Source organism: Polypterus senegalus, chromosome 7 (genome assembly GCF_016835505.1).
Source record: "Polypterus senegalus isolate Bchr_013 chromosome 7, ASM1683550v1, whole genome shotgun sequence".
Taxonomy (NCBI): domain Eukaryota; kingdom Metazoa; phylum Chordata; class Cladistia; order Polypteriformes; family Polypteridae; genus Polypterus; species Polypterus senegalus.
Window position 1 is genome coordinate 3,175,888 of NC_053160.1, and position 27,487 is coordinate 3,203,374.

At 37.7% G+C, this 27,487-nt stretch overlaps 1 protein-coding gene across 5 annotated transcripts in view; it reads right to left on the reverse strand.

Moving 5' to 3' along the window:
* lef1 (lymphoid enhancer-binding factor 1) overlaps positions 1-27,487 on the reverse strand; it is a 157,914-nt gene that overhangs the window by 12,784 nt on the left and 117,643 nt on the right. For 2 of the 5 annotated variants that reach the window (XM_039758152.1, XM_039758155.1), the window contains exons 7-10: positions 26,637-26,799; positions 26,016-26,123; positions 20,875-20,923; positions 20,205-20,245 (exon numbers count right to left, since the gene is read on the reverse strand). In XM_039758152.1, the coding sequence (XP_039614086.1) occupies positions 20,211-20,245; positions 20,875-20,923; positions 26,016-26,123; positions 26,637-26,799 (355 nt within the window). In that variant the 3' untranslated portion in view covers positions 20,205-20,210. The remainder of the gene's footprint in view (positions 1-20,204; positions 20,246-20,874; positions 20,924-26,015; positions 26,124-26,636; positions 26,800-27,487) is intronic. The other 3 variants (XM_039758154.1, XM_039758153.1, XM_039758156.1) reach the window with 3 other exon arrangements.

Consider the following 27,487-nt stretch of genomic DNA (forward strand, 5'->3'; position numbering starts at 1 on the left):
ATAAAGTAAAGATCTGGCACCCAGCCATTAATACATTGTTAGTGTGCCTCTGATGATTCATAATTTTTAAACTTGCTTATTGTGTATGCACTAAATCCAATGCATCCATATTATTCACTAAGCTCAACTTGTTTAAACAGCGTTGTTTTGCTTTGCAGTTTAAATTATGGTGCTTTCTCCTTACCTCTTCCTTTGTCCATTTTATTTGGCTTGTTTCTCTTGTTATTCCCTACTACTAGCATTCCTCATTATAAACAAATCAATACAGTCCTTAAAAGATGGTGTTCACGCCCTGTGATGCAATGCTGAGTAATGTTTTGCTTATTTCTTCTAGAAAAGGGGGTGCTGTTTGAAAGTGACTACCTTAACCAGCACATGAATGCACATTTTCTCCAGCACTTCACTCTTTTTATTTATTTGGCTGAATACAGAATTTAATTTTTTCTGAAAAGTTTCAGTGCCAAAAAATTCAACACATCCCTGTTTAATATTTTAAAACATGTCCTGCCCATTAAAATGTAATGCAGATTTATTCACATCAAGCATTATACATCAAAATGCTTCATCTGCTCTTGAGCTTTCCAAGATGATGTTTAACCTGACGATGTTTTACAACAGGGGGATCATTTGAGACAGAGTGCACTAAGAAAATTGCTAGATAAAACTCAGTTACTATTCAGTGGGAGTAAGGAAAGAAATTAGTATTTTTGCAATACTGTGCTTATATACTACTTTTTTGCACTGCCAATTCGTATTGTAGTATGTAAAGAAATTTAAAGATAAAATTATGACACTTGATGCATATGCAAAATGATCCTCTTCAGCATTTGTTATTTATTGATTAGGGGGCCTTTCACTACTGCAAAGAAAACTACAAACCATACAGAAAATGTAGCTACATGTCAATGATGTTTTTTAAGAGACTGGTCTTATTTTGGCTAGCAAGGTGACACACACAGGTTGCCTCAGAAGCTTGAACCCTGGCCTAATTACTGGATAGGAGACCTTCTGCCCAAAGTTTTGGGGATTCTTTGACAAAGCCCAGAATTGTGGACAGGAGAATCAAAATTGACTGTGCATGTCACATAGAATAGGTTCTAGTCTCTCACTATGCTCCAATAAAAATGGTTCCATGGTAGTCTATATAGCACCGTTCACAGCTAGTACTCTGTAAATCCAATATTGCTCACTGAAAAAAAAAAAAAAATATTTAGACTTTCAATGCAAAAGACAAAAAGGGCTAGGAACTCAAACCACCAACAGATCAGAGTTCAGGGAGTTTAGTGGGTATTAGCAAACAGTTTACAATAATGTGGCATCATTTTTTACTTTTATAAAGAGCAATCTGCATTTTTGCACAAGGCCATCATATTGTGCTTCCTAATGCACTCACTCCAAATTATATACAACAGCAAAGTTGATTTGTAAATGTAATTATTCCTTTTAATTGCTATATAGTACACTTCACATTGGCTATTTTACCAAACCGATAGCCTGTTTCATGGTGAAAATTATCTCGAAGATACTTATAATGAAGGACACTGACAAAAGTTGTTTACCCTAAAATACAACCAGTGCTTTATTATGAGTGACGCTATATAGAAAGTAAATGCTAATTCAAATGAATTTTTCAAAACTGTTTACACATTACTCTTTATTAATGGTGCTAGAATAAATGATTATTTTTGATAAATGTTATAAAGTACATATTACGACAGGCAATAGAAAAGAGATCTATTAACGATGCTATCACAAAGTACTTGTTATGAAAGGCACTACGAAAGCACTCTATTAATTGTGCAAAATTAAATAATTTTGACGAATATCTAAATAAAATAGAAAAGTGCTCTTATCAATATCACAGAGTTCTAAGAGAGGATTACATATGAAGGTGCATCATTTACTATAGAAAATGATGAAGAGTCCTAATTACAACCCTTACAAAATTTTAACTACAAAAAAAAAAAAGTAAAAAACAAACACTCATTTGAGTTTTCTTTGGATCACAGTAAAAAGACTGAGCAATATACCTAAAAAAGCTGCTTGCGTGCAGAAGGAAAACAGCTTTCCTGCCTTAACAACAAATCAAACTTCTTTCAAATGTGAAGGGGAAAGCCGACTGACAAAGGGCGAGGCCTTGTCTCCTTCTCTGTCTGCACAGTCTGCCGCAGGAACGGGTTAGATCAGGATCTCGCTCTCTCTAAGAAGCCACAGGCATGTGCACAAGAGACTGGGAATTGCCCACATCTGAGACACTGCTGGGGGCCGCGGGCTGAAGTCTAGCCAAACCGAGCATGCCCCAGCGAAGCTCAATCCATCGTGCAAGGCGGCACAATCAAAGAGAGCAGAGTCGGCTCCCTCTGCTGTGGTTAAGCTTTAAACAGAATACTGCAAGTCCAATACTGCCGCGGAAAAAAAAAAAAGGCAAAGGGGAGGATTTCCAAACCTGGCTCTATCCAAAATAAGAGCTGGAGCCTCCCAAAACACATAAATCCTAGTGACATGGACCCCACAGAAACAGCTGCCGTTTCCTCTCACACTACCTGGCTTTTCTTTTCTCCAGACAACATAGTTTAAAAGGAAGAAACCCACTGAGCACCACCATCATCAAATATCTCAGATTAAAAATAGCTCTTTAAATTATAATGTTGTGTGTGGGGGAGTGAAGAAGCCTGGAAAGGATTATCAAGAACTAAAAAATCTGCCTCCTGGAACTTCCCTGTGCAAGTCTTATATCTTTGGGAGGTTCTGGCACACTGAAAATAGAAGTAACAAAAGTGAGTGCACAACCTGCAAAGAAGCACCATTTGACCAAGCATTTACTTATAGTGAGAACAGAAGATAGGAAATGGGAAATTAGACTAGGAAAATGTAATAGGAAAACAGAAATAATTTTTACTGTGCCTATAAAAGTATTTACCCCCTTGGAATTTTTTACATTTTAATGTTGAATCACAGTGGACTTAATTTGGCTTTTTTGACACTTTTTAATGTCAAAGTGATAAAAGATCACCACAAATGTGTCTAAATGAGTTACAACTGTAAAATGCCATCGATTTGATTGCATAGGTTTCCCCCACCATGTCTGTATTTAGCAGATGACAACCCTGAGTGTGCGTGCACAAGTCAGCTTTGCAGATCTGCACTCTGCCATTTTTCTCCATCCTTTTTTTCTGTCAGGTTGCATGGGCATTGTGAATGAACAGCCTTTTTCCAAATCCGGATAAATATTCTCAATTGCATCGAGATCTGGACTCTGACTTGGCCATTCCGGAACATTAATATTGTTGTTTTGTAGCCAATTGACTTGACATGCTTGGGGTTGTTGTCTTGCTGTACTACAATTTTTCTAAAGTGCAGGTTTCTTGCAGACTCCATCTGGATTTCCTCCTGGATTCCCCATATTTTTCTGCATTCAGTTTACCTTTGCAAGCCTTCAAGTGTCTGCAGTAGAGAAGCATATCCATAGCCTAATGCTGCCTCCAACATGCTTCACCGTGGGGATGGTGTGTCTTTTTGATGATGTGGAGTGTAACACTGAATTTTGTCTGAGAGCCAACAAGCTCAGTTTTAGACCACAGAACCTTCCTCCATCTAACTAGAGTGTGCCTTCTTGCAAACTCTACCCAAAACGTCATGTGCATGGCTTTCTCTTTGAAACTCTCCCATAAAACTGCATGCGACTGGTGAAGCACGTTGGTACAGCTGTTTGCAGTCTGTCCAATGTTATCCCCTGTAGCTTGTTACTCCTTCAAAGGTCTAAGAGGCCTCTTGGTGGTCTCCTTGATTTGTATTATTCAGTTTTTGTGGGTGGCCTTCTGTAGCAGATTTACAGGTGCAACATACTTTTTCCATGTCTTCATGACTGATTTATGTAAATATTCAGTGACTTGGATATGTTCTTATTTCCATCCCCTGACTTGTGCTCTTCATGGTGTGTTGTGCTTGGAGTTTTCTTTTGTCTTCATTGTGCACGGTAGGCCATCATACTGACTTCACCACAAGCTGGAACTTCCAGGTACAATCAGTTGAAATCCCTAATAAGATGACCTCCACTGAATTAATTTTGTGACTTATAAAAACTGGGTTCAATGGTAGTGCTTCCTGTGTCTGCGTGGATTTCTTCTGACTGCTCTGGTTGGTGATGCTAAATTGGGCCAAGTGTGTGTTTGGTGTGTGGGTGTGAGGTTGTGTTGCGATGGACTGGCATTCCTGTCCAGGATTTGTTCCTACCTTGCACTGTATGCTAGCTGGGACAGGCTTCAGCACCCCCTGTGATCCTGGTCTGGGTTAAACAGATTAGAAAATGACATGATTTCTAAAATCTGCACCTGTGATGATTCAGGTATATCAAATTAAAAGGAATGAATACTTATGTGATCAATTAGTTTGTATTTTACATATGTAATTAGTTTATATCACTTTGAAGAGATCTGTTTCCCTGTTGATTAGTGTCAAAAAATAAATTAAAATCTACAGTTTCGCATTACAATAAAATGTGAAAACTTCCTGTGGAGTGAACACTTTTTTTTTTTGTTATTTTAATAGGCAGTGTGTATAGGGCCTTCCATGAGTGGTCAACATCCTCAGCACCTGTCAACTTTCATTCTGTATTTTTTTTTCTCTCTGTTCACCTGGTCAATATATATCTAATATGTCTAATAAAGGGGTGGGGATTGATTTGTTTTTGATCCTATTTTTGTAAAAATTGATTTATTTGTATGGAATGTTGTGTGACTTCAATAAAATCAAAAAAATATATATTTATATATCTAATATAATAGATGACCAATCCTCTAGGGGGTGCTAGTCTATCACACAGCATATGCACATACAGATGAGACAAATAAGAGCGGTTTCTAAACTCGTCTGCATGCCCTGATGAACCTGGAAAAACCATGCAAAAGCCACAAAGAATACACCCATTTGGCCTTCAACATCACAGTTTCAGAAATAAATGAAATAATGACCTTTTACTGTGGTTTTTATGATAATTATTAAACACACAAAGAACACTGATAGAGCGAAGGACTGACTTTTCAATGCAGATGTGACTGTCTGTTCTGGGATGCACCCAAAAGGACAGAGAAGAATTCATTTTGGTAATAGGCACAGGGGTACTCTAATCATGTATTTAACATGCCACTTACCACTTTGCAGTTAAAACAGAAAATGTATTAAAACATAATTTTTGCGTTATTATGACAAATGAAGCAATACTATGAACATCCATGCAATTGAAGGGTGTGGACTGGTGGTTGTTAATGCCATAAACATAAAGAGTAGGGGAGGCCCCTGTGTGGGAGATATATTTTAATTCCTGAAACCAATCTAAATTTTCTGTAAAATTTCCCAACAAGCACAGAGAGTTGTATGCATGCGCACACACATTGCACCATATCTGCACATCTGCTCACAAGCTTTGATCACATACATATAGAAGCAGGAGCATGGTTATACATTAAACTTACAGAATCATACTGTATGTGCTTAAATACTGACTTGAAGGGGTGAATACTTATGTATTTATTGCATCAATAGCTGAGCACAGATTGGTTGTCAGCTCCCGCATACACAGAGCCTGCTTCTACGACTTAGGACAAAAACCAAACCGATTTGATTTTGTTGGGCTGAGCTGCAGACTGGTTGGACTGAGTTGCTGGACACGTCAGACTACAAGAAAGATAGTCAGCAGGTGTTCACTCCGGACCCATCTATTTCAAAGCACCACAAACCACATGGTTGAAGGACCATTGGACCCCTATACAGTATTTGTGGTTGCATTTCTTTCCTACCAAATTAACTTTCACCTATTAAATAGAGCTTGTGCATTAGTGCCACTAGTCTCTAGTCTTTCTTACAACCTACATACCCTATTTAACAGTACACCAACACAAAAAGTCTCACACTTGCATGTGCACATCCAATGAAAGAATCACATTCTCATTACCGTAAGTTCAAACCATTGCTTTAAATACATGCGCCCTGACACAGTAATGCTTACAACCATCAGATTATGACTGGAAATGTCAAACTGCATGCATGTAACTGTAAAAATGAGCTCACATAGTGTCACATGCACTCTCATGCATAAACACATTCTCAGATACATATTTTTAAAAAATATCAAACACATCAAGGATCATCAACTGCATGCACACAAACACAATCACTCTCACTACTGCAGATGTGTATCACACACTATGCACAGTGGCAGAGGGACACTGAAACCCCAACTCACATACCCAAGCTTCTGGGCTCTCAATTGCATGAATGCAGACACACAAATACACAGTTCACTCAGTAGAAAAGCAGCTCTTGCGTGGTCAGCATCTGCGTTTGGCACATCGAAACTAGAGGTTCTCAAAGGCTTTAAAGCCATTGGAAGTAGAGCCCAGAGGCTTGCATACCTAGGCTCGGAAAATGCATACAAGTTCAAAAACTTAAAAGGCGAATTAAATGAGAGAAGAATGGCAGCAGCATTCTATTTTTAGCTAAACATTTCAAAGTCACAGTTCTGAAGATGGCAATAGTTTCGTCATGCAGCACATTCATGGCCAATTACTGCAGGTCAGGATTGCAAAATGAAAAGTAGCCATTGCATATTATCATGTCCTTAAGGTAAAGTTTCAATTTTAATTCGAAAAAGCTAAAAAATATTAGACAAGCCTGAGTCTCATCTAATTATGACAAGAAACAGATTCCAATGCTCGGAGGGTTGTGCAGCTAAAGTGAAGGCCTTCTGCTTTATTTATTAGCAAAAAGAAAAATGCTTTCACAGCTTCAAAGTGCCAGCTACAGAAAAGTGTAACTAAGCTTAATCACACAAATATCAAGAGTCGTCATGGTTAGGGCCTCCTGACATTTCCCCTTTAGACAAACGAGGCCCAGGGACTGAAGGAAGGCGCTTTTTGTCACTAAGCAGTGAAACTGAGCTCATGGCTATAATTAAAATGCAAAAGGAATTTTGCAGTAAAACCTACCTCAAAAATTTGCTTAAAAAAATCTGTGTGCACAAGGAAATTGTAATGGTCATATATTACGTATGTAGTAGTACAATGGCCACTGCACCTGGGCTGCCTTGCATGTAGCAAATTGGAACTCCTACTATGTTTCCTAAAGTCTAAATGCTGTTGAGATTAATTAAGTGACTGCATAATGATACATTTCATTTAAAAATGCTTTTCAAGATACATAAGGACACTGTATATCAATACTATATATATATATATATATATATATATATATATATATATATATATATATATATATATATATATATATATATATATATATATATATATACACACACACACACTCACCTAAAGGATTATTAGGAACGCCATACTAATCCGGTGTTTGACCCCCTTTCGCCTTCAGAACTGCCTTAATTCTACGTTGCATTGATTCAACAAGGTGCTGAAAGCATTCTTTAGAAATGTTGGCCCATATTGATAGGATAGCATCTTGCAGTTGATGGAGATTTGTGGGATGCACATCCAGGGCACGCTCCGTTCCACCACATCCCAAAGATGCTCTATTGGGTTGAGATCTGGTGACTGTGGGGCCATTTTAGTACAGTGAACTCATTGTCATGTTCAAGAAACCAATTTGAAATGATTCGAGCTTTGTGACATGGTGCATTATCCTGCTGGAAGTAGCCATCAGAGGATGGGTACATGGTGGTCATGAAGGGATGGACATGGTCAGAAACAAGGCTCAGGTAGCCCGTGGCATTTAAACGATGCCCAAATTGGCACTAAGGGGCCTAAAGTGTGCCAAGAAAACATCCCCCACACCATTACACCACCACCACCAGCCTGCACAGTGGTAACAAGGCATGATGGATCCATGTTCTCATTCTGTTTACGCCAAATTCTGACTCTACCATTTGAATGTCTCAACAGAAATCGAGACTCATCAGACCAGGCAACATTTTTCCAGTCTTCAACTGTCCAATTTTGGTGAGCTTGTGCAAATTGTAGCCTCTTTTTCCTATTTGTAGTGGAGATGAGTGGTACCTGGTGGGGTCTTCTGCTGTTGTAGCCCATCCGCCTCAAGGTTGTGCGTGTTGTGGCTTCACAAATGCTTTGCTGCATACCTCGGTCGTAACGAGTGGTTATTTCAGTCAAAGTTGCTCTTCTATCAGCTTGAATCAGTCGGCCCATTCTACTCTGACCTCTAGCATCCACAAAGCATTTTCGCCCACAGGACTGCCGCATACTGGATGTTTTTCCCTTTTCACACCATTCTTTGTAAAGCCTAGAAATGGTTGTGCATGAAAATCCCAGTAACTGAGCAGATTGTGAAATACTCAGACCGGCCCGTCTGGCACCAACAACCATGCCACGCTCAGAATTGCTTAAATCACCTTTCTTTCCCATTCTGACATTCAGGAGATTGTCTTGACCAGGACCACACCCCTAAATGCATTGAAGCAACTGCCATGTGATTGGTTGATTAGATAATTGCATTAATGAGAAAATTCCTAATAATCCTTTAGGCGAGTGTGTATATATATATATATATATATATATATATATATATATATATATATATATATATATATATATATATATATATATATATATATATATATATATATATATATATATATATATATATATATATATATATATAAATAAAATAAAAATATATTTTGAAAAGCTTCAAGTTTATATTTAAAAACAGAAAGAGATTTACACGTATGAAACTCCAAAGGCAGGGCATTCCATAACCGTGGACCCAATACACTAAAAGATCTTTCACCCATAGTACACAGTTCACACAGTGAGACTGTTAGCAGCATAGAATCAGGAGAACAAAGTGAGTGTGATGGAACATACATGTTAAATAAAGAAACCAGATGAGGTGGGGGTAAACCAGGAAGGACCGTAAAAATGAAGTTTATGTTGAATGTGAAAAAGGACAGGTAACCAAAGTCATTTTTGAACTATAGATGTAATGTGCTCCCACATGGTTTTAAATGTGTGCCACTGAACTTTGGGTGTACTGTAGTCTGTTTAGGCTATGAGCAAGGATACCAAACACCACTGTGCTGAAATTATCAAGTCTGAAGGTGACAAAAGAGTCACCGTTGCAGTATCCAAAAGAAAAGGATGCAACCTTGAAATCTTCTTAAGATGGAAAAAGGCTACCTTTGTAATGTTAACATGTGGTTCAAAAGAGAGTGTGGGATCTAAAGTAAACACCAAGATTTTTAACCTGTGGAATCAAAAACGTAGTAAAAGCATGGAATCTTTAATGGAGAATTGTACATTTTCCCTAAAATACCAGGGTATAAATAATTAAAGCCTCAGTTTTTTTTACTATTTAGTCTAAGTAAATTTTCAGACAACCAATGTTTTATAGCAGCAGGAGGAGTTTAAAATTTGTGTAGGTTCCGTGTGTAAATAAACCTGTATGTCACCAGTATAACAGTGAAACCATATAGACCACGCTATGTAATAATGACACCAACAGGAAGCATGTAAATAAAAAAAAGAGCAGGGGGACAAGAACTGATCCCTGAGGGACACCTTGAAACAAATAAGATGAGTTAGACCTAAAGGTACTGAAGGCAACAAATTGCTGTCAGCCCTTAAGGTATGGTTTAAGCCACACAAGACTTCCAGTAATGTTTAATTCATGCTTGAGTCTAAACAAAAGAATACCAATGATGTACTGTTTTTAGAACTTACTGCTGCTTTTCAAACACCATAAAGGTGTTAAGACACCATAATCTGCTGCAGCCAGGAGATCATTGGTCACTCTGACAGGTTCAGTCTCTACTGTAGTTGGCTGTGAAACCAGACTGAATTCCTCAAACAGGTCATTAGAGACAAGATGGCCTAGGATTTTACTAAGGAACAGAAGATTAAAAATTATCATCCTATTTCTAAAGTCCTCCAGGTCAATTCCAGTTTTTTTAGGAACAGGTGTAACAACAGCCATCTTAAATCTGGCTCCAGTAAAAGGATGTGTTAGGAAAGTATGGGATCCAAGATAAGCAGTTTTAAATTATGGTAGAAGATGGACAAATTATTATTGAGCAGCTGAAACATTTTAAAAGTAAATAAATCAGATCTCATTGTTAAAAAAATTATAGAAATTCCTGACAGAGGTCAGAAGAGGCAATGAAAGGAAAATCATTTGCAGTTTTAAATAGCTTATTAACAGTAGAAAAACATGTTTTGGTGTTATAATGACCACATTGAGTAGTATTTGTAAAAAAAAAAACAGTCTTAGCCCTCTGTAGTGCCTGCTTATAGAGGCCAACATGTTTCTTGTAGGCAGTCACATGGGCAACCAAGCTTGTTATTCTACTAAGGCTTTCAAGCCTACACCCACAAGGTTTCAAATGATGTCACTCAAGAGAAACCCAATGAGCAAAGTGTGTATATATCACAGTAGGAGTTGTAAGAGCAGCAGGATGATCCAAATTAGCTGAAAGTATATATTCATTATGAGAAGTTAAAGCAGCAGGTGATAAAGAAACACCCTGGTGGAAGAGGTCACTGCTTCTATGCATTTACAAGAGCAGTCATACTTATATTTTGGGTATACAAGTATGGGTATCATATATACTGTGTATATATGCCCAGCTGTTATCCCATTCAGGGATGGTTCTGGTTTCACTGGAGTACTACATGCTGGCATATTATTTGTTTCTATCTTCCTCTATATTTCTGTGACCTTATACTGGGCAAGGTAGGTTGAGCAAATGAATTGACGGATGTAACTCTGTTTAAGCAACAGTTTTTTTAACCTCCTACACAGTTACTTATAAACCACAGAGTAGACAATAAATGATATCTAATCTTCACATCTACCAGCGTAAAATGTCCTGCCCATGCTCTGACACCACTATTAAGGTAGAAGAATGTCATTGCTTTTCCATTAATCCATTAGTCATCTTAGTTATAAATACTCCACATATATTAGGGCCCATCACTGGTTAGTTCTTGCTACAAAAGCACAAGGCTGCATAAGATCAGGAAACCTGGGCCATGCTGTTTTAAATTTAAATAGTTTTAAATTGACATAATGGTACTAGTAAGTGTGTGTAAGGTTTATCCAAACGTCTACTAGAAATAAACTTTCATTAGAAAAATGTTGACAAGGACAAGCCATTCAGTCCAACAAAGCTTGCCAATGTTGTCCAGCTATTTTTTTTCAAAATAACATCAAGTCATGTTTAGAAAGAGCCCAAAAGACCTACTCCCTACCACACTACTTGGTGTGTAAAAATTAAACTTTCAAACATTTGTGCAAAATCTGCCTTTATGTTTCCAACTGTGTTCTCATGTTCTTGTTCAACAGCTTATGTAATGCAACAATCTTCATCCACTTAACTAATTCTTTTCACAATTTTAAACACTTCAATCATACCACCTTTTAGTCTCTATTTCCTTAAACTTAAAAGGGTCATCTATTAATTTTTCCCTTATAGTTCATACCGCTGAGGTCTAGAAACAGCCTAGATGCTCTTCTGTGAATTTTATATAATGCTATTTTTTTTTGTATCAAGAACACCAAAATTGTGTGTACATCAGATGAGGCCTCACCAGGGTGTTATAAAGCTTAAGCATAACCTACTTTGACTTGTACTCTACATATCAGGACACTAGATAACCTCTGTCCACTGCCTGAAAGATAATAGTGACCACTTCACTATGCCTCCCAGGTTCTTCTAATAAGGAGTGCTTTTACATCCCAAACCTTCTACTGTGAATTCAAATCCAATATTTATGCTTTCTACATGTGATACATTTACTTCTATTCAGTTTCATCTGCCACAAACCTGTCCAATCCAATATGCTGCCAAAGTCCCTTTGTATTGATTCCATGAATTTTAGATTATCTGCCATTTTGCCTAGTCTTATACAACATACGTGCACAGGCATTTAAAGGAATAAAGATTTTTTTATATATCTCATTGCCATGAAATTAGTAGTGATGGCTGGAAAAAAAAAGTCATATTTTCATGCAAAACAGAGATAACATTTCTGACAGAGTGAGTGTCCATTGTGACTAACACTGGACAACAACAAACGCTATGAAAAACGTCCCTGAAAAAATCTCACATGACGTGACATTTGGATGCTTTTGATATTGTTTGCGGGGCGGCACGGTGGTGCAGTGGGTAGCGCTGCTGCCTCGCAGTTAGGAGACCCGGGTTCACCTAGTGTGTGCTTGGTGTGGGTGCGTGTGTGTGCACGCCCTGCAGTGGGCTGGGACCCTGCCCAGGGTTTGTTTCCTGCCTTGAGCCCTGTGTTGGCTAGGATTGGCTCCAGTCGACCCCTGTGACCCTGTAGTTAGGATATAGCGGGTTGGATGATGGATGGATATCATTTGCTACAAACTACTGTACTTTATTTATTTTTTTAAATTCAGTGAATCAATTATTCAATTTTTACAGTATGATCTAGTATTTCTTTTAACTGGGTATTTACCAGATTTACTATCTTTTATATGTGTTTAATTACTCAGATGTTAGTTAATTGTATGTAGTGCATACTTTTATTTAATACTTTTATTTTTATGTTTTAATTGTAGTAGCTATCTATTTTCCTTATCCATCATTGTACTGACTATTCAGCAAAAGCTGTATTTTTATTTCTTAAATATATTTCACTAATTGTACCATTTTGTGACAATAATGGCCCTAAAAACCTATATCTGCACTATTTTATTTATTATTCTATTATGATTCATCTGTTTTATCTATCCATCTACTTTGATTTTTACAATCTGTTACCTGTTTACCCCCTGTTTCAGAGGGTCCTGAGAAAGGAGGAAAAGTTGTGCACATGTATGTATGAGAATGTGTGTGCTATACATATACCTGTACACACATAATTTAGAAATGCATCTGTTTGACTTTAATAATTTAAAGTTACCTATTTATCATTCTGTGCATTTCAATATGAATATTGATTTAACAGGCCTTATCCATATTTCTCCTTGCACACTGTGCATTACAGTTATCTAGATGCTGTATCATTTGGATAAATTTGTCCATATTAATAATTTATCCATTTTTATCATTTGTGAAGGACTTGCATCCCGCATATGAGAGGTTTCTGCCATTCACCAAATGCTAAAGGGGTAGCCTTTGGTCCTATGTAAACCTCTCCCTGCTTGTTTACAAAAATACATTTACTTGTCAAAAAGCACAAAAAAAAAAAAAAAATTAAGCACAGTTTAAGCAAAGGACGTCCATCATCAAGAATTCCACCTCATAAAATGCATCTTTGGTTGGTAAGCATTTCCATTTCAATGTATTATTCTAGAAAGTTTTATGTTTCTAAAATGCACGTTCACACATTCATATTTGTGAGTCTTCAAATATTTTCATTACCAATTCCAGATCACCATGTCTCTCCTGGATGGTACAGTGGCACAGTGTTATCTTTTGCTGTGTCACAAATGAAGTATCCTGAATTTGAACACCTGCAGCCAGACATTGTATGAGTGGGGTGTTCACGTTCCCTCAATGGCTGCATTCGTTTTCTATTGGGTGCTTCAGCATTCCTCATATATCCCCAAAGATGTGCAGGTTAGTTTAAATGACCCCATTTACTTTTATGAGGGTAAGTCAGTACTTATCTGCACTTTTTGTGATAATTTTGTTTGGGTTGGCTGTGTGCTTTCAATGTGCAAATGTGGAAGCACGATGTGTCTTTGGTCACAGCAGTAAAGTTTAAACTTTCATCAGTCAGTTCCTCATTTTGCTTTCTAGGAATAAGCATGGCTGCTCCACTCACTGTTTATACCAAAGCAAATTACTGCTTGCTGCTCTTCTTTGGTGCAAACAGAGCATGGTGTGTCCATGTTTACTCTTAGAAAGCAATAAGAGAAACTGACTGATCAAGGTTGAATGTTTACCACTGTGAAAACAGACACACCATGTTTCTACATGTGCACGGAGAAAGCTGTGCAGCCAATACAAAAGCACAGGTAATTATGGACTTACCCTTATATTTCAGTGTGGGTGAGTGGGACTTAGGATGGGCTTGCATTAGGACTGTTTTCTGCCTTGCACACAGTGAAGCATGGCTAGGCTCCGGCAACATGTGACACAAAACTAAATAAAGTGAGATTAAAAATGCCACTTTAATTTTCACCTGATAATTTACTTCACTGTAATATTCCGTGCATTTTGCAAATATAAGTCTTATGTTACAGGTTAAATGATATCCTGTTAACATCAGATGCAAGGAAAGAAAAACCCTGAACACGAGGCCAGTCCAGAGCAACAGCTCAGCCACACACAGTCACTAGCTAACCTAAAATGAACATCAGTTTATCTGGCTTGTTAAGGTGCTTAAAAATACTGACTTGCTGACTGTTAGCGAATAATACAAAGTGGAATGGACTTTAAAAGGAAGCCAACATGAAAAAGGACAGCTGTCCCTAACTTCAGCCATCCCTTTGTGTGCTGGATCTGTATGGTTAGAGGAAGAATGCAGAAACTGGTCTTACTTATCTGTAAGAATGAACAAGAAAAAAAAAATCTTTGAGCAGGCCCTGTGCATGTCAAAAATTATGCCTATGAGGCCAATTTCCTTGCATTCTCACTGCTTAGTTACCCAGTGAACTTAAACTATTGCAGAAACAACGCAAACATTTCCAAAGGTTCAAACATATCATGTAAGGCGATTGATTCATCAGAGTAGAACAGAAAATTTCCAGTGTGCCCAAGGTTAACGGAATTAAAAAAGGCTCTCTTTACACCGCTACAGTCTTTATAAACCTGGACATCACCACATTAAGGGATAAGAGGTCAGCGATTGGCCTTCATAATATTAGTTATGTGACTTTATTATGAAGATTTCTCCTGCATATTATGAGTACTAGAAGCACCTACTCCAGACAATAGCCATCTCTCAGGAAGAACACTACGCCACCCCTCTGCCCCATCAAACAGCAACTTCTTACATAAAACATTGCGGATCGTCATATTTACAGCTTTCTACACAGTTTCTTTAACACTGCAAGTGTATGCTGAAAACTGGGGTGCTGGCCTACATATGTGCTGCCACACAGTTTTTAATAGGCTCTCTTCTGACTGAAATGAAAACATAGGTCCTTATGAGAGACCTGTGGCTTGCCTTCCACGGGTTAGTAAGGATGTATATTTCTACTCTTTGACCAAGGTCTCCTAATGGAATATGAAGCTCTCAATAGTGACAATGCCAGAAAAACTCACTATAATGCCTACAAAAAGTACTCACCCCCCTTGGATGATTTCACATTTTATTGTTAAACGACAATGAGCCAGAGTGGATTTAATTTGGCTTTTTTAATACTGATTAAGAAAAACTCTTTAATGTCTAAGTGTGAAAGCAGATCTCTGCCAAGTAGTCAAAATACTAAATATAAAACTCTAAATCATTGATGTCATAAGTATTCACCCAGTTTAATATGACACCCCTAAATCATTGTGGGTGTAGCAGATTGTTTTTAAAAGTCAATCATTAGTTCAATGGAGATCACCTATGTGGGATGTTAATTTATTAAATATGCTTGGTACAATTTTTGGTAAGCCACCGAATTTCTCCAAAATAAAGTAGAGACTTGAAGGTCCCCAAGTTCTACTCTCTACCACACCTCTTGGTACATGAATTAAAAAAAAAAAATCCATATTGTTATCCATTGTCAAGGGAGACAGAGCTTACTATAATTATCCACCAAACCAGGGGTTAGTGCTGTGGTCTAAGATCTTCTCTCTTCCTCACTCTGCAGAATGGAAGTCTGACAGCCACTCCACCATTGACGTCACTTCCGTTGTCCTCCTTCCTACCGAGTGACTTTATAATCTGAGAACTAGCCATTTTGTTCTCAGTTCTGTTCTGAACTTGTGTCTGGAAAGATGTCTTCGCAATTTATTGCATGTTGCCTTTTTGTGCATTCTTTCAAATTACACAGCCCAACAGAAAAAAAAAATTCTTGGTGTCTTGGTTTTTATGCCTGCTCCTGAGGTTATTTGTGGCACAGATTCCGAAAATTGGTTTGGATAGGCCGCATCAGTTCTAGTTTCTTTACCGAAGACAACAACTTAGTATTCTGCAATGACATCAGAAACCTTCTGAAGAAAATTGGTCTTTCAGAATATAACCCAAGTGAGTAGCATCTTTTTTCGTCAACAGTTCAAAACGTAGTTTGAAATGTGTTCTTTTAAATAATGGCAACAAATATGGTTCTATTCCAATTGGTTACACAACCAGGATGAAAGAAGAGTACAAGGCCATCTCTTTAGTCTTGGAAAAGATAAATTACCAAGAACATCAATGGGTGATTTGTGTAGACTTGAAGATGGTTAATTTTCTTCTTGGTCAACAAAGTGGCTACACAAAGTATTCTTGCTTTTTATGCCTTTGGGATAGTAGAGCCAAACATGAATATTGGGCATGAAAAGACTGGCCTCCGAGGGAATATAAGGTGGATGGAGGACAAAATGTAATCAATGAACCTTTGGTAGCACATGACAGAATCATATTGCCACCACTACATATAAAGCTAGACCTGATGAAACAATTTGTAAAGGCTTTGAATAAAGATGGTTTGTGCATTGAATATACAGTGTCTAAGTTACCTGGACTTACCATGGAAAAACTGAAGGCAATAATTTTTGATGGTACACAGATCAGACAACTTATTAAAGACCCACATTTCACAGCATCAATGAATGAAAGTGAATCATATCCCTCCTCTTCATTTGTTCTTGTTGTGAAAAACTTTCTTGGCAACAAGAAGGCAGACAACTACACACAATTAGTAGAGGATATGCTCTTTCATTCCAACAGGCTTGGCTGTAACATGAGTGTTAAAGTCCATTATCTGTACAGTCACTTAGATCACTTTACATAGAAACTTGGTGACTTAAGTGAAGAGCAAGGTGAAAAATTTCACCAAGACATAAAAACAGTGGAATCCAGATACCAATTAAGTTGGGATGCACACAAATTGGCAGACTATTGTTAGAATCTTATGTGGGATTGTCCTAGCATATGCCACTCTCGGAAGTCTTACAAAAGGAGCTTCTTGTTTGTTGAATGACTGGAAATTTTGCATCATAAATCTGTGCTTTTGGTATGAAATAAGTAGATTTTCCTGTAGTACACTTTTTTTTTATATTTAATATGTTTCCTTCATATTTAAATGATATTAATTTAAACACTACGTTAAAATATCCTGATTTTTAATCGGTGAGCAGAGTGAAGAGTGGTATATGGCATATGTTATGTATGTCAAAAACTACAGCTGATAGGGGAAAACTGGAATCAGCAAGTTAAATATACCCAGAAACAGTTCTAACATTTCAGGCACCAAAATGTGTGTTTGCCAGTGTTATATGGGATTACCAAGGTGGTGCCCCAACTCTTTCCCTTTGTTGTGTCTCCATTTTACACTATTTAATTGCCTCTCAAAGTTGTCGCAATGTCACACTCTTATTTATAGTTTTGCAGCACTTCTTACAAAGCTAATTAATATGGATAAAATTGTCTTCTAATACAAATGATAATTAGTGCTGAAAACACACATAAGTAATTCCCATGGCATGCCAGAAGAATTTCCAAAGATACAAATACAATCCAGGAATCTAGAAAAACACGTATCATGCAGAAATGTTTGGCCGAAAGCAATACCTTGGTGACCTTCATATCTCAAGTAGATGTCATTATGGAACTGATGAGCTGAGTTTGGGTAATTGTCCCTTTCCACTCCAAACTACCCCCTACAAAAGACTTCATTCCACACTTGGAATTGGTAGTCAAAGTTTTTAGCTTGGGACAGATGGGACCCTAATGCCTACTATGACTGAAAAGCAAATGTAAAGCTGGACAAAGAACTTCTTTATGTATGGGTAGGCTTAGAAATGGGGTGGAATGGTGGCACAGTGGTAGCACTGGTACACTGGGGATTGTGTCCTGGGTGCTCCAAGTGTGGAATCTGCATGTTCTATACATGTCTGTTTGGGCTTTCTTCAGGAGCTCTGGTTTTCTCCCACATTCCAAAGACATGCAGATTAGGCGAACTGGTATTGCATATGTGTTTGCTTATTCACACTGTGACAGGCTGGTGTCCTCCCCAGGTGTTGTTCCTGCCTTCCACTTGATGACCACTGGGATTAGCATCAATTTCCCCACAGCCATGTCCTTGAATAACAGGTTAAGAAAATGAATGGAAGGGTGGCTTTTGGAATGTATGTGTAATAAAACTCAAGAATAACAGAATGGATTCTGTTAAGATGGTTGCAGAAATTGAAAGGGCATTAATGACCTTGGAAGTAAATCCCATGTAGATCTCAAAGAACACACTATGTCAGTTGAACACTGATAATAAAATTGGAAAATCTGGGTCAAACGTTAAATTGACAAGAGAGTCCAGAATTTGGAACATAAGAACACAAGAAATGTGACAAAAAAGGGGAGACTATTCAGTCCTTCATGTTTGTTTGTTTAGCTAACAGCTAAGGTATCCCTTAGGTATAAGGTATATTTCACCCAGATTCTTTAAAAGTTACCAATCTTTCTGCTTCCACTACATGACTAGGTAGCTTGTTCCAAATTCCAACAACTGTGGCTTCCATTTTCAGTACATCATGACATCAGAAGGAAGGTAAGCAAGGAAATAAGTGATTTTTGGGGGTCTTGAGGCAATGCATTTGATGTGGGCGGGCCAATTCTCCAGATACTCAAGGACATCAAAAGATAGTAGTCAGTTTCCAGGGGCAGATATTTCTTTGTTTGGTGTATTGTTTTGCTGGATATGTGTATGCTTCCTTTGATCATCTCTCCATGCTTCTCTGACTTAACCACTAAAGTGTTTTCTTTTGGGTTATGATGGCAGAGAGAGAGAGAGAGAGAGAGAGAGAGGTGCCCTCATCATATTTGCTAAAAAAAAATCTTATTAATCAAATAAGGAAAATCTAGAAAGGGACCTCAAGTTGTCAAAAATATGATGAGCTCTCTCTCTCTTTTTTTTTTTTTTAAACATGATCACATGGCCAAATCTGAGGAAAAAAGTAAATGCATTCATTAATCTGAAAGAAATTGTATGGCTGTGGTAAATCACAAAACAGATCGCCCTTGTATATTCAAAACTCTATTTCTTGGAAAACAGCATTACAACTCAATTTACATTTCTGTATCAACAGGGTTAAATTCATAATTATTAATGTATATTTGGTAGACATCCTTAGTAAATGTGGCTAAAATGGTCATCAAGTAAATATAAAGACATTTTATGAACACTTGGGGCATAGGCAGAAGGAATGCCAGGCCTAAGGTGAGGGGTCACACATTGTGTGAAGGACTGAACTTGGAGACTTTGTAGTTTACAATCCAATGCACACATTACCTGCCTAAATAAAAACCGGAGTACAGAAATGCTTTCCACACCCAAACAGTAACAACCACGCTGTATGTGTAATGAGATAACACTGCCATCCAGTATGTGTCAGAAACACCGGCCTTAGCAGTAATGATGAGGACTACCAGGAGTTTTGTGTTTTGCAAAAAGACAGAAGAGGGTGCAAGTTGTTACATTTCATGGCCTCTTACATTTAATTTAGGCCACAGGCATCTTCCACTAAGAAACTGCAAATGAAAGCAGCTAAAAAAGTACTGGGTGATCAGAAATTCCAAATTAAATCCACTGTGATTCAGGTTTGTGTAACAATAAAACATGAAAACAACCAAAAACAAGATTTTTATAGGCATTATATATTGTGGTTACACGTGATAGCATATTTGTATCAGGAACAGCAATCCTGATACTGACAATTGGCCACTACTATAAAATCCTGCTAAAGCCAAATTACACCCACTGTGATTCAATGTTACATAACAATAAAATGAGAAAATGTCAATGGAGCTGAATATTTTGTATAGGCATTGTATTTGCTAGATTGCCTGAGCTCACCTACATTTTATACAGTCCACTGTTTGAGACATTATTGACATTTCAGCCCACTTCTAGAAAGTTTGCCCACACTAGTGCTGGAGGTTATTTCTGATATTTCAAGGATTAATTTTAATGCTCTGAATCATAAATTGTTTTCCCTAACACTAAGCAGCATCACATTTGACCAAAAATGAAGGAATCTGAAAGAGAAAAAAACTTAATGCTTACAGTCAAAATGGGGAAAATATGGGACAATCATGCTCGGGAGAAATAATTGAAGATTTCCTTACCATTGCTCAGATGTATGCTGTTTTCATTCTCTGGCCTGTACCTGCAGAAGATGTTGTCCTTTAAAATTTCCATTTACTTTCCCCAGCCCCAGCACACATTACAAACACTATACACAGTGATGACACACACTTTGACAACAGCAGCCATATTTCCATTGAGATGGGAGCAGCACCCATTATTACAAACCAAAGCCACCAACCTCAAGTGGAGCTAATGCAGATGTTCACTCAAAAAATGTGCATCTAAAAGGATGGGTGCAAATACTATTGCTCAACCAGCAAGGAAGAAATCAGTGAATGTAACACTGCAGTGATGTGGCAAAATGCAAACTGATTGATCTCCAAAGTGTTGGTAAAAGACTAGAATGGTGGGTTGGGAACTATAAAAAAAAAAAAAAAAAAGTGAATTCTCATAAATGAATATGTTAGATCTCACAATAAATGACATTCTCAATGGCTTTGAGATAGTGTCCACAATGAAAGGTGCTACGCAAAGTACTGATTAACTGACCCAAGATTCTTCATATCTTTGCCTGATTGTTTTTTCTTTTCTACAAAATATGCCAACCTGCAGAGCACTGCAGACCATTAACTTGGATATTGTCAATGTTTAAAAACAAACTAAAAACAGGAATAAGGCGAACAGCAGACAAAAAAATTGAATTGTTACCTGATGCCGGTTCCTGCATCTTCTCTCTCTTTCTCTTCTTCTTCTTTCCCTAGAAAATATCCAATTGAACACTTAAAGTGTGGCCCCAGCACTCATACTCACTAAACCTTTTCATTTTCCTTTTTAACCCCCCTTATTCAAGTTTGCATGGTTTACATATGCATCAGTTGGACACAAGCCACATTTCTCTCCATTTATTTTTCTGCAATCAGCTCGCCATTTGGCTTAATTACACAATTCTGCATATGTGACACTTTGATTTTACTTTCTCAACACCAGATGAACTCTTCATCATGTGCACTGCTATAATTTTCACTGGTGCAGGGCTAAGAGACTGGACAAATATTTACAGAAATATCATTCTTGAACAACTAAGAAATCATTAATGGTTTTCAGCTAGCCTGTATTGCTTCATTCAGGAATAATTTAGAAAAAAAAACATTAAAAGCCTGGAACTAGGGCACAAACAAGTTTTTAGTGTTATATTTGAGCATTAACTTCCAATTATGGTGCATAATGCCTGAATTCTCCTGATGAACAGGGTGGCGGAGCTAATGGCGGTACTAATATATGCATGGTAGGAATCCATACAGCTGGGGGTGCAAATGCATTGAAGGGCATTAAATAATCAAAGGTATTAAAATACTGTATTTACTATTAATGCTTCAATATTTGAATGGAATCACTGGAACAATTATTGTTAACTGACAAATGCCCTCTCCAAAAAACACAAATGTTTTTGCTGTTCTTATCTAAGGAATTTTAGACTGTGAAGAGGCATCTTAGTTAGACGACGGTAAACAGAATATTACATTTATTAGAAGATCTGGTTTAAATGACATGTGGTGAGATAAAATCTTGACACCTCATTTTGCAGGTACTATAGACTCAAGGGTGGAAAAGATCTCAAATAACAAAATACTGCTTAAACTCAGGGAAGAGAACTGCATGGTAAAAACTCAAAGGGTAATATGCTTAATCAATACTGAATAAAAACTGTAAATCATTTTGTGCTAAGAGGATGGAAAATTCTAAATGGAGATCAGAACACAAACATGTCATTTGTCCAAAGGAAGCAAGTAAATGCCACAAACCTGACTTGAAAATGGTGTAGTGAATATGAGTGCTGGAGCCACACTTATAACAAAGTCAGTCACACATACAGACACATACACACACCCTTCTTCTAATCAAAAACATGGCAGTTTAAATATTAAACAGCTTTAGTGCCATTGTTTCTATTTGCTCAATTTCACTAATGTAAATTTTGTTCTTTTTTGCAAAATTTTTCCCTAATTTCTGTCTTTCAGAAGAGTCAACATTAAAGTACTATATATTGATCACGACATATATAAATCTATTAGTTTATTTCACAAATGTACATATATTCAGACATATACGCTATATATATACAAACATACAGTACATATACATGTGCACAAACACACACATTTACACACAAGAGGCAAGTACCAATAGACTATGAGTGTGAGTGCACAATTCAGGCGGGGAATTTAGAGCAGATTTAAGTCTGAATACTTGTGTCAATGTAATATTTCAGTTTTTTATTTTGAATAAAAAAAATCAAAAATCCATTTTTTTTTTTTTTACTTTGTCATTCTGGGGTATGGAGTGTTGCTTAATAAGGGGAAAAACTAAATTTAAAGGATTTTAGCATAACATTACAACATAGCAAAAGATGTGAAATGTAAAAGGGGTCGAAATACTTCCTGAAGCCACTGTATATACAAGTATACATTGTCAGGGATGCCAGGGGCCATGGCCCGGCTGGGACGCCATGAGGGACCGGATGTGGGTCTGCGCCCACCCTGGATCACGTGGGGGGCGCCTTCCTGGTTGCTTTGGGGACCACGGGTACAGGGCATGGAAGCTCCAACCTGTAGGGGCCCGTGGTGACCGCCAGGAGGCGCCCCAATGCCTTGGGGACCTGTTACCCCAGCACTTCCGCCACACCAGGAAGTGCTGGGGGGAAGACTTTGGAGGATACCCGGAGAGCTGCCAGGAAAACAGCCGACACTTCCGCCATGCTGGGGCGTGGCCAACGGGGGAGTGTCGGAAGCACCTGGAGCTCATCCGGGTCATGCATAAAAGGGGCCGTCTCCCTTAATTCGAGGCTAGAGTCGGGTGGAAGGAGGACGAGGCAAGAGAGGAGAGTGGAGGCGGCCCAAAGAAAGGCATTGTGGCCAGGACTGTGACTTTGGGGTTTGTGCACTTGTGGACTGTGGGTCTTAGTGACCATATATTTTGTAAATATTGTAAATAAACGTGTTTGTGGGTGACATGAACGTGTCTGCCTGTCTGTGTCCGGGTCAACTTCCACAACATATATAAATGTGTAAGTATCTGAATGTACATGTGTATATTATAAAACTGCATGCGCGCACACACACACACACAGACAACACACTCATTATTCTGAAATTTAATTATACACACAATTGTTACAAGATAGTTTTGAGCATTGAACTCACCACAGAAAGGCTATAGCCAGACAGAGTCCGGTCATATAAGGATTATAATACACAAGTAATGTTACTACAGCATGCCTTGATAATGTGTGCATGTCATTTTTTTGCTCTAATATTACGATTGTTTAAGGCCAAATCTTTTGCCTGAGGCCAGGTGGCTAGCCTGACTTATCATGGAATATTAACCCTACATGCTGGTATAGCTGTAGCAGAATAGCTTTTGACCAGTCCTGAAAGGCACTACTGAAGGACTCTTGAATTATGCATACCTACATAAACAGTCCTCATCATCTACAAGGAAGTGGCAACCTCCAGCTTGTGTCAGATTCAAACAGCCTGACATGCTACAGACTAACTTTAAATCATCTGCTGAGATCAGTCCCATTCATAACCATTACACTTCTATAGGCAGATGATTGGGACAATGTTGCAGTATGCCCAACATTCCCGATTAGCCAACATTCACTGTATCATTGCTAAAGACTGCTGGTTACCACATGCTACTAGTTACAAGTAGTTTAATCACACAATGATAAATTGAGAAGACACAGCAAATGACTGTATGGTCTTTTGTGATGCATCTGACAGATACCATTTTCCAGTAGGATAATGTCTGATCATCAGAGAGCAGCTTTTCTTGTCTGTCTAACTTTTTGTTCAGGACTGGTCCCTGATAAACTGTGTATGGAACATTCTTGAACACCAACTGCAGTCCACTTCACACCCTTAATGGAACACTCTCTTCCCTGGAGGAGCAGCTGCACAGTGCTTGGTTAGATATGTCACAGGACACCATTCAGCAACTGAATATTTACATGCCACAATGCATCAGTGCTACAACTGTCATCCCATGGGATCGTATGAAATACTCAGAAGCCCTATTTGCAGGCTTTGGACCAATAAACTGTTCTTTACATTTGGATGTGGTATCGTTTTTACCTGACTGTCACCTGTTCTGTACACCGGCATTGACTTAAGCAGGTTAACTACTTTTAGTTGCAACTATTTTTGTTGCAGAATTTATATTTAAATATTTGGACTATTGGAGAATAATTATTATAAATGTTGTTTGCTTAGATTGAAGTTTTGTGTGTATGAACTTCATATGAAGTGAGCATGCAGCTGACATCAATATGGTAATAATCACTTTCATTGTAATTACTTTACATGCATACATATAAATATATACAGACACACTCACATAAACACACAGTAGATATACAGACAAGCATATACTGTACATAAACACATGTAAATGTATGTCTGTAAGCGTAAGAACATTTTAAATAAACATACATTTATACACACAAATTTAACATGCATGCATACGCCTGCAAACACCATCTCAGATTATTATTATTAGTACATTAAATATTTTAGGAAGTTTGTTGAAAGGTCTGAAATAATAAATAGTTGTAACATAACATTTTGAAAGTATGTTTCCAATTTCCAAAATTAAATAAATGAAACAGTACACTTTAGGTTAGTCACATACAGCTGAATTGGGCCTACAGATTATGAACTTTTTGAAGAATATGATCATAGGCATTTTCTGGACTTTTCTTTTAAGCAAGTCACAAACTGTAACTATGAGATTTCTTCTGCTCTGGCCACACGCTTAGTAGTTCATGAGAAAAACAGCTTTGACATGCCTCTGTAGGGGGAAAAAGACTTTCTGAAATCCAGCAGCTAAATGAAAATCAGATTTTTGAGCACATGAATCAACAAAGCTTTATTTTCAACAGCACTGTCAAAGATGTGTAGCTCCTTATGCAAATGTAAAAAAAAAGTTCTTTCTTTTTTTTAAATCAGAAACAAAAAAAAATGCATTGGGTATCAAGTTAATGTAAATTGATTTTAAATGTTACTTCCCAATGTTGGCGGGAAAAAATTGATGTTGGGTTTTATAATCGTTTTATTTTTGATGAGCTTCTATAAAGTCTGAATTTTCCCTTTGGACAATCAGTAAATCACTGCATCTGTATTGTTTGTACTCTGCATCTGATGCTTCTTATTTCAGTGTCTAACAACAATCAGCAAGCACTGATGGGTTCTACTTGCCCTGATACCACTTTTCCATCATTTCAAAGTCCTGGTGAAACCTTTCACCATGAACATCACTGACTGGACAGGGAAGAAGTCTAAGTGTGAATGCAAAAAATGAACTTTTAGTACCATGTTACATTTCATGGTTTTATATGCTTAAAGGCTGATCTCAAACCAGCTGGATGTAATTTGGTTCTCTGTAGTTGTGAAGAAAATTCTCAACAACATTTGAACTAGGACTAACTCAGGAAAATAGGCCTAGCTGTCAGTTCATTGTCATTCCACATATTCAGTCACCTGTTCACAGTCACCAAAACAGGAAGTATTATGAAATAACTACAACAGAAGATCACAAACTTTCACTTGGCACTGCATATACACCAGCAATCATACACAGACATCCATGCAAGCACAGATATGTACATTTCCTTTTTACAAAGTATGATACATAACATTAAGTAAATAAAGGTGCATATACTATGACTGCACACAAAATAATACATGACATTAAGACCTCTTCTGTTTATTTTTAATGATTCTGATTGTTCTGAGCACATTCACACGTCTACACAGCCTTTCATAGGTGAAGTCTTTATTGATACATACATAGTTGTCTCTTGCAGACCAGCCTGGGTAAAGTTGCATATGAAGCTGCCTTTCTTTGCGTGCTAGTTCATAATATTTAGCTTGCTCTTCCCGGGATAATGCATGCCACTGTTGTAGTGAGAAGAAAAAAGAAAGTGGAACATTAATACTCCTAATAATAAAACAATACAAAAGTTATTATATAAAGGGGCAGCGTCATTTGTGAAGAGTTTGACCTTAGCAGAAAAGTACACCAGTAAAGCTTAATTTCTGCTCTTAAAAATTTGTCAAAAATCACAATATCTACAAACACTCCTGTGCACTTTTGCAGTTTGACATTACATGTGGTGTGGACTTTTGGCAAGAGGCCTAGATAAATGAGACACTACTATAATTTCGAAGGAAGATCCTCTAAGCCTGGAGAACAATGGAATGTTTTTCTCAGGATAATTACAGTAATCACTAAACTCATTCAGAAAACAGTCGAGCCCTTTAATTTCATTCTGGATTTTATCTGCCAGTATATTTTGGGCTAATAAGTTAAGGCAGAAACTACCAGGGACTATTATGCCAGACTTTTGTTACCCAAAGTGGTGCTAATTAAAAACATGAGCTCATGCAATGCTGGTATAAATTACCCACCCTTCTCCCCAGGATCTGATTGATGGCTGCGCTCTCTTTTAGTGTGCACTCTGCCACTACGTTTGCTCGCATTTCTTTCATGTACAACATAAAAGCATTTAGAGGTTTCTTGATGTGCGGTCTTTTCGGCTCCTGTTCCTTTCTCTGTTCGTGCTGAGGTTTCCTGACAAAGGATAAGAAAAAGAAAACTTAGTTAAGGGACAAACAATTGCAGTATACTTCAAGCAAATAAAACTGCATGTAGCAGAGTCTTTCTTCTCTGCCCTGAGTTGCATTGTTGCATGTGCAATATGCATGTGTTTAGACACTGAAAGGTTATTTGTTTGCTCTCAGCACAGTAACTGGCTTCTTTAAAAATGAGACACAAATATCCATCAAATGTTAGTGTACTAGACTTACACAATTTATGGCTTGGTGCCACCCTCTGCAATTGGATTTAGGACCAATAGACCTCAGCATGTAAGGATTGACAGCATCACATTTTCCACGCTGACCCTTAACACAGGATTGTGTACCGAGCTCCCTGCTATGACTGTGTGGCCAAACACAGAGACAACTCCATCACTAAATTATCTGGCAACACCAAAATCATAGATCTGATTATCAATAAAGATGAGTCAGGTTAGAGAGAACACAACTGCCTACTAACTCAGGGTACCAGGACAACAATCTAACTATCAGTGTCAGCAAAACTAAATAGCTGGTAATAGACTTCAGGAAGCAGAAGGCAAACCACCCTACCATCTACAGCGGAGGGGATACTATTTAAAGAGTGATCAGTGAAAGGGGTAAGCAGCTACATCACTAACATGGCTCCAGTTAAAATGTCTCAGGATAACATCAGTATTAAG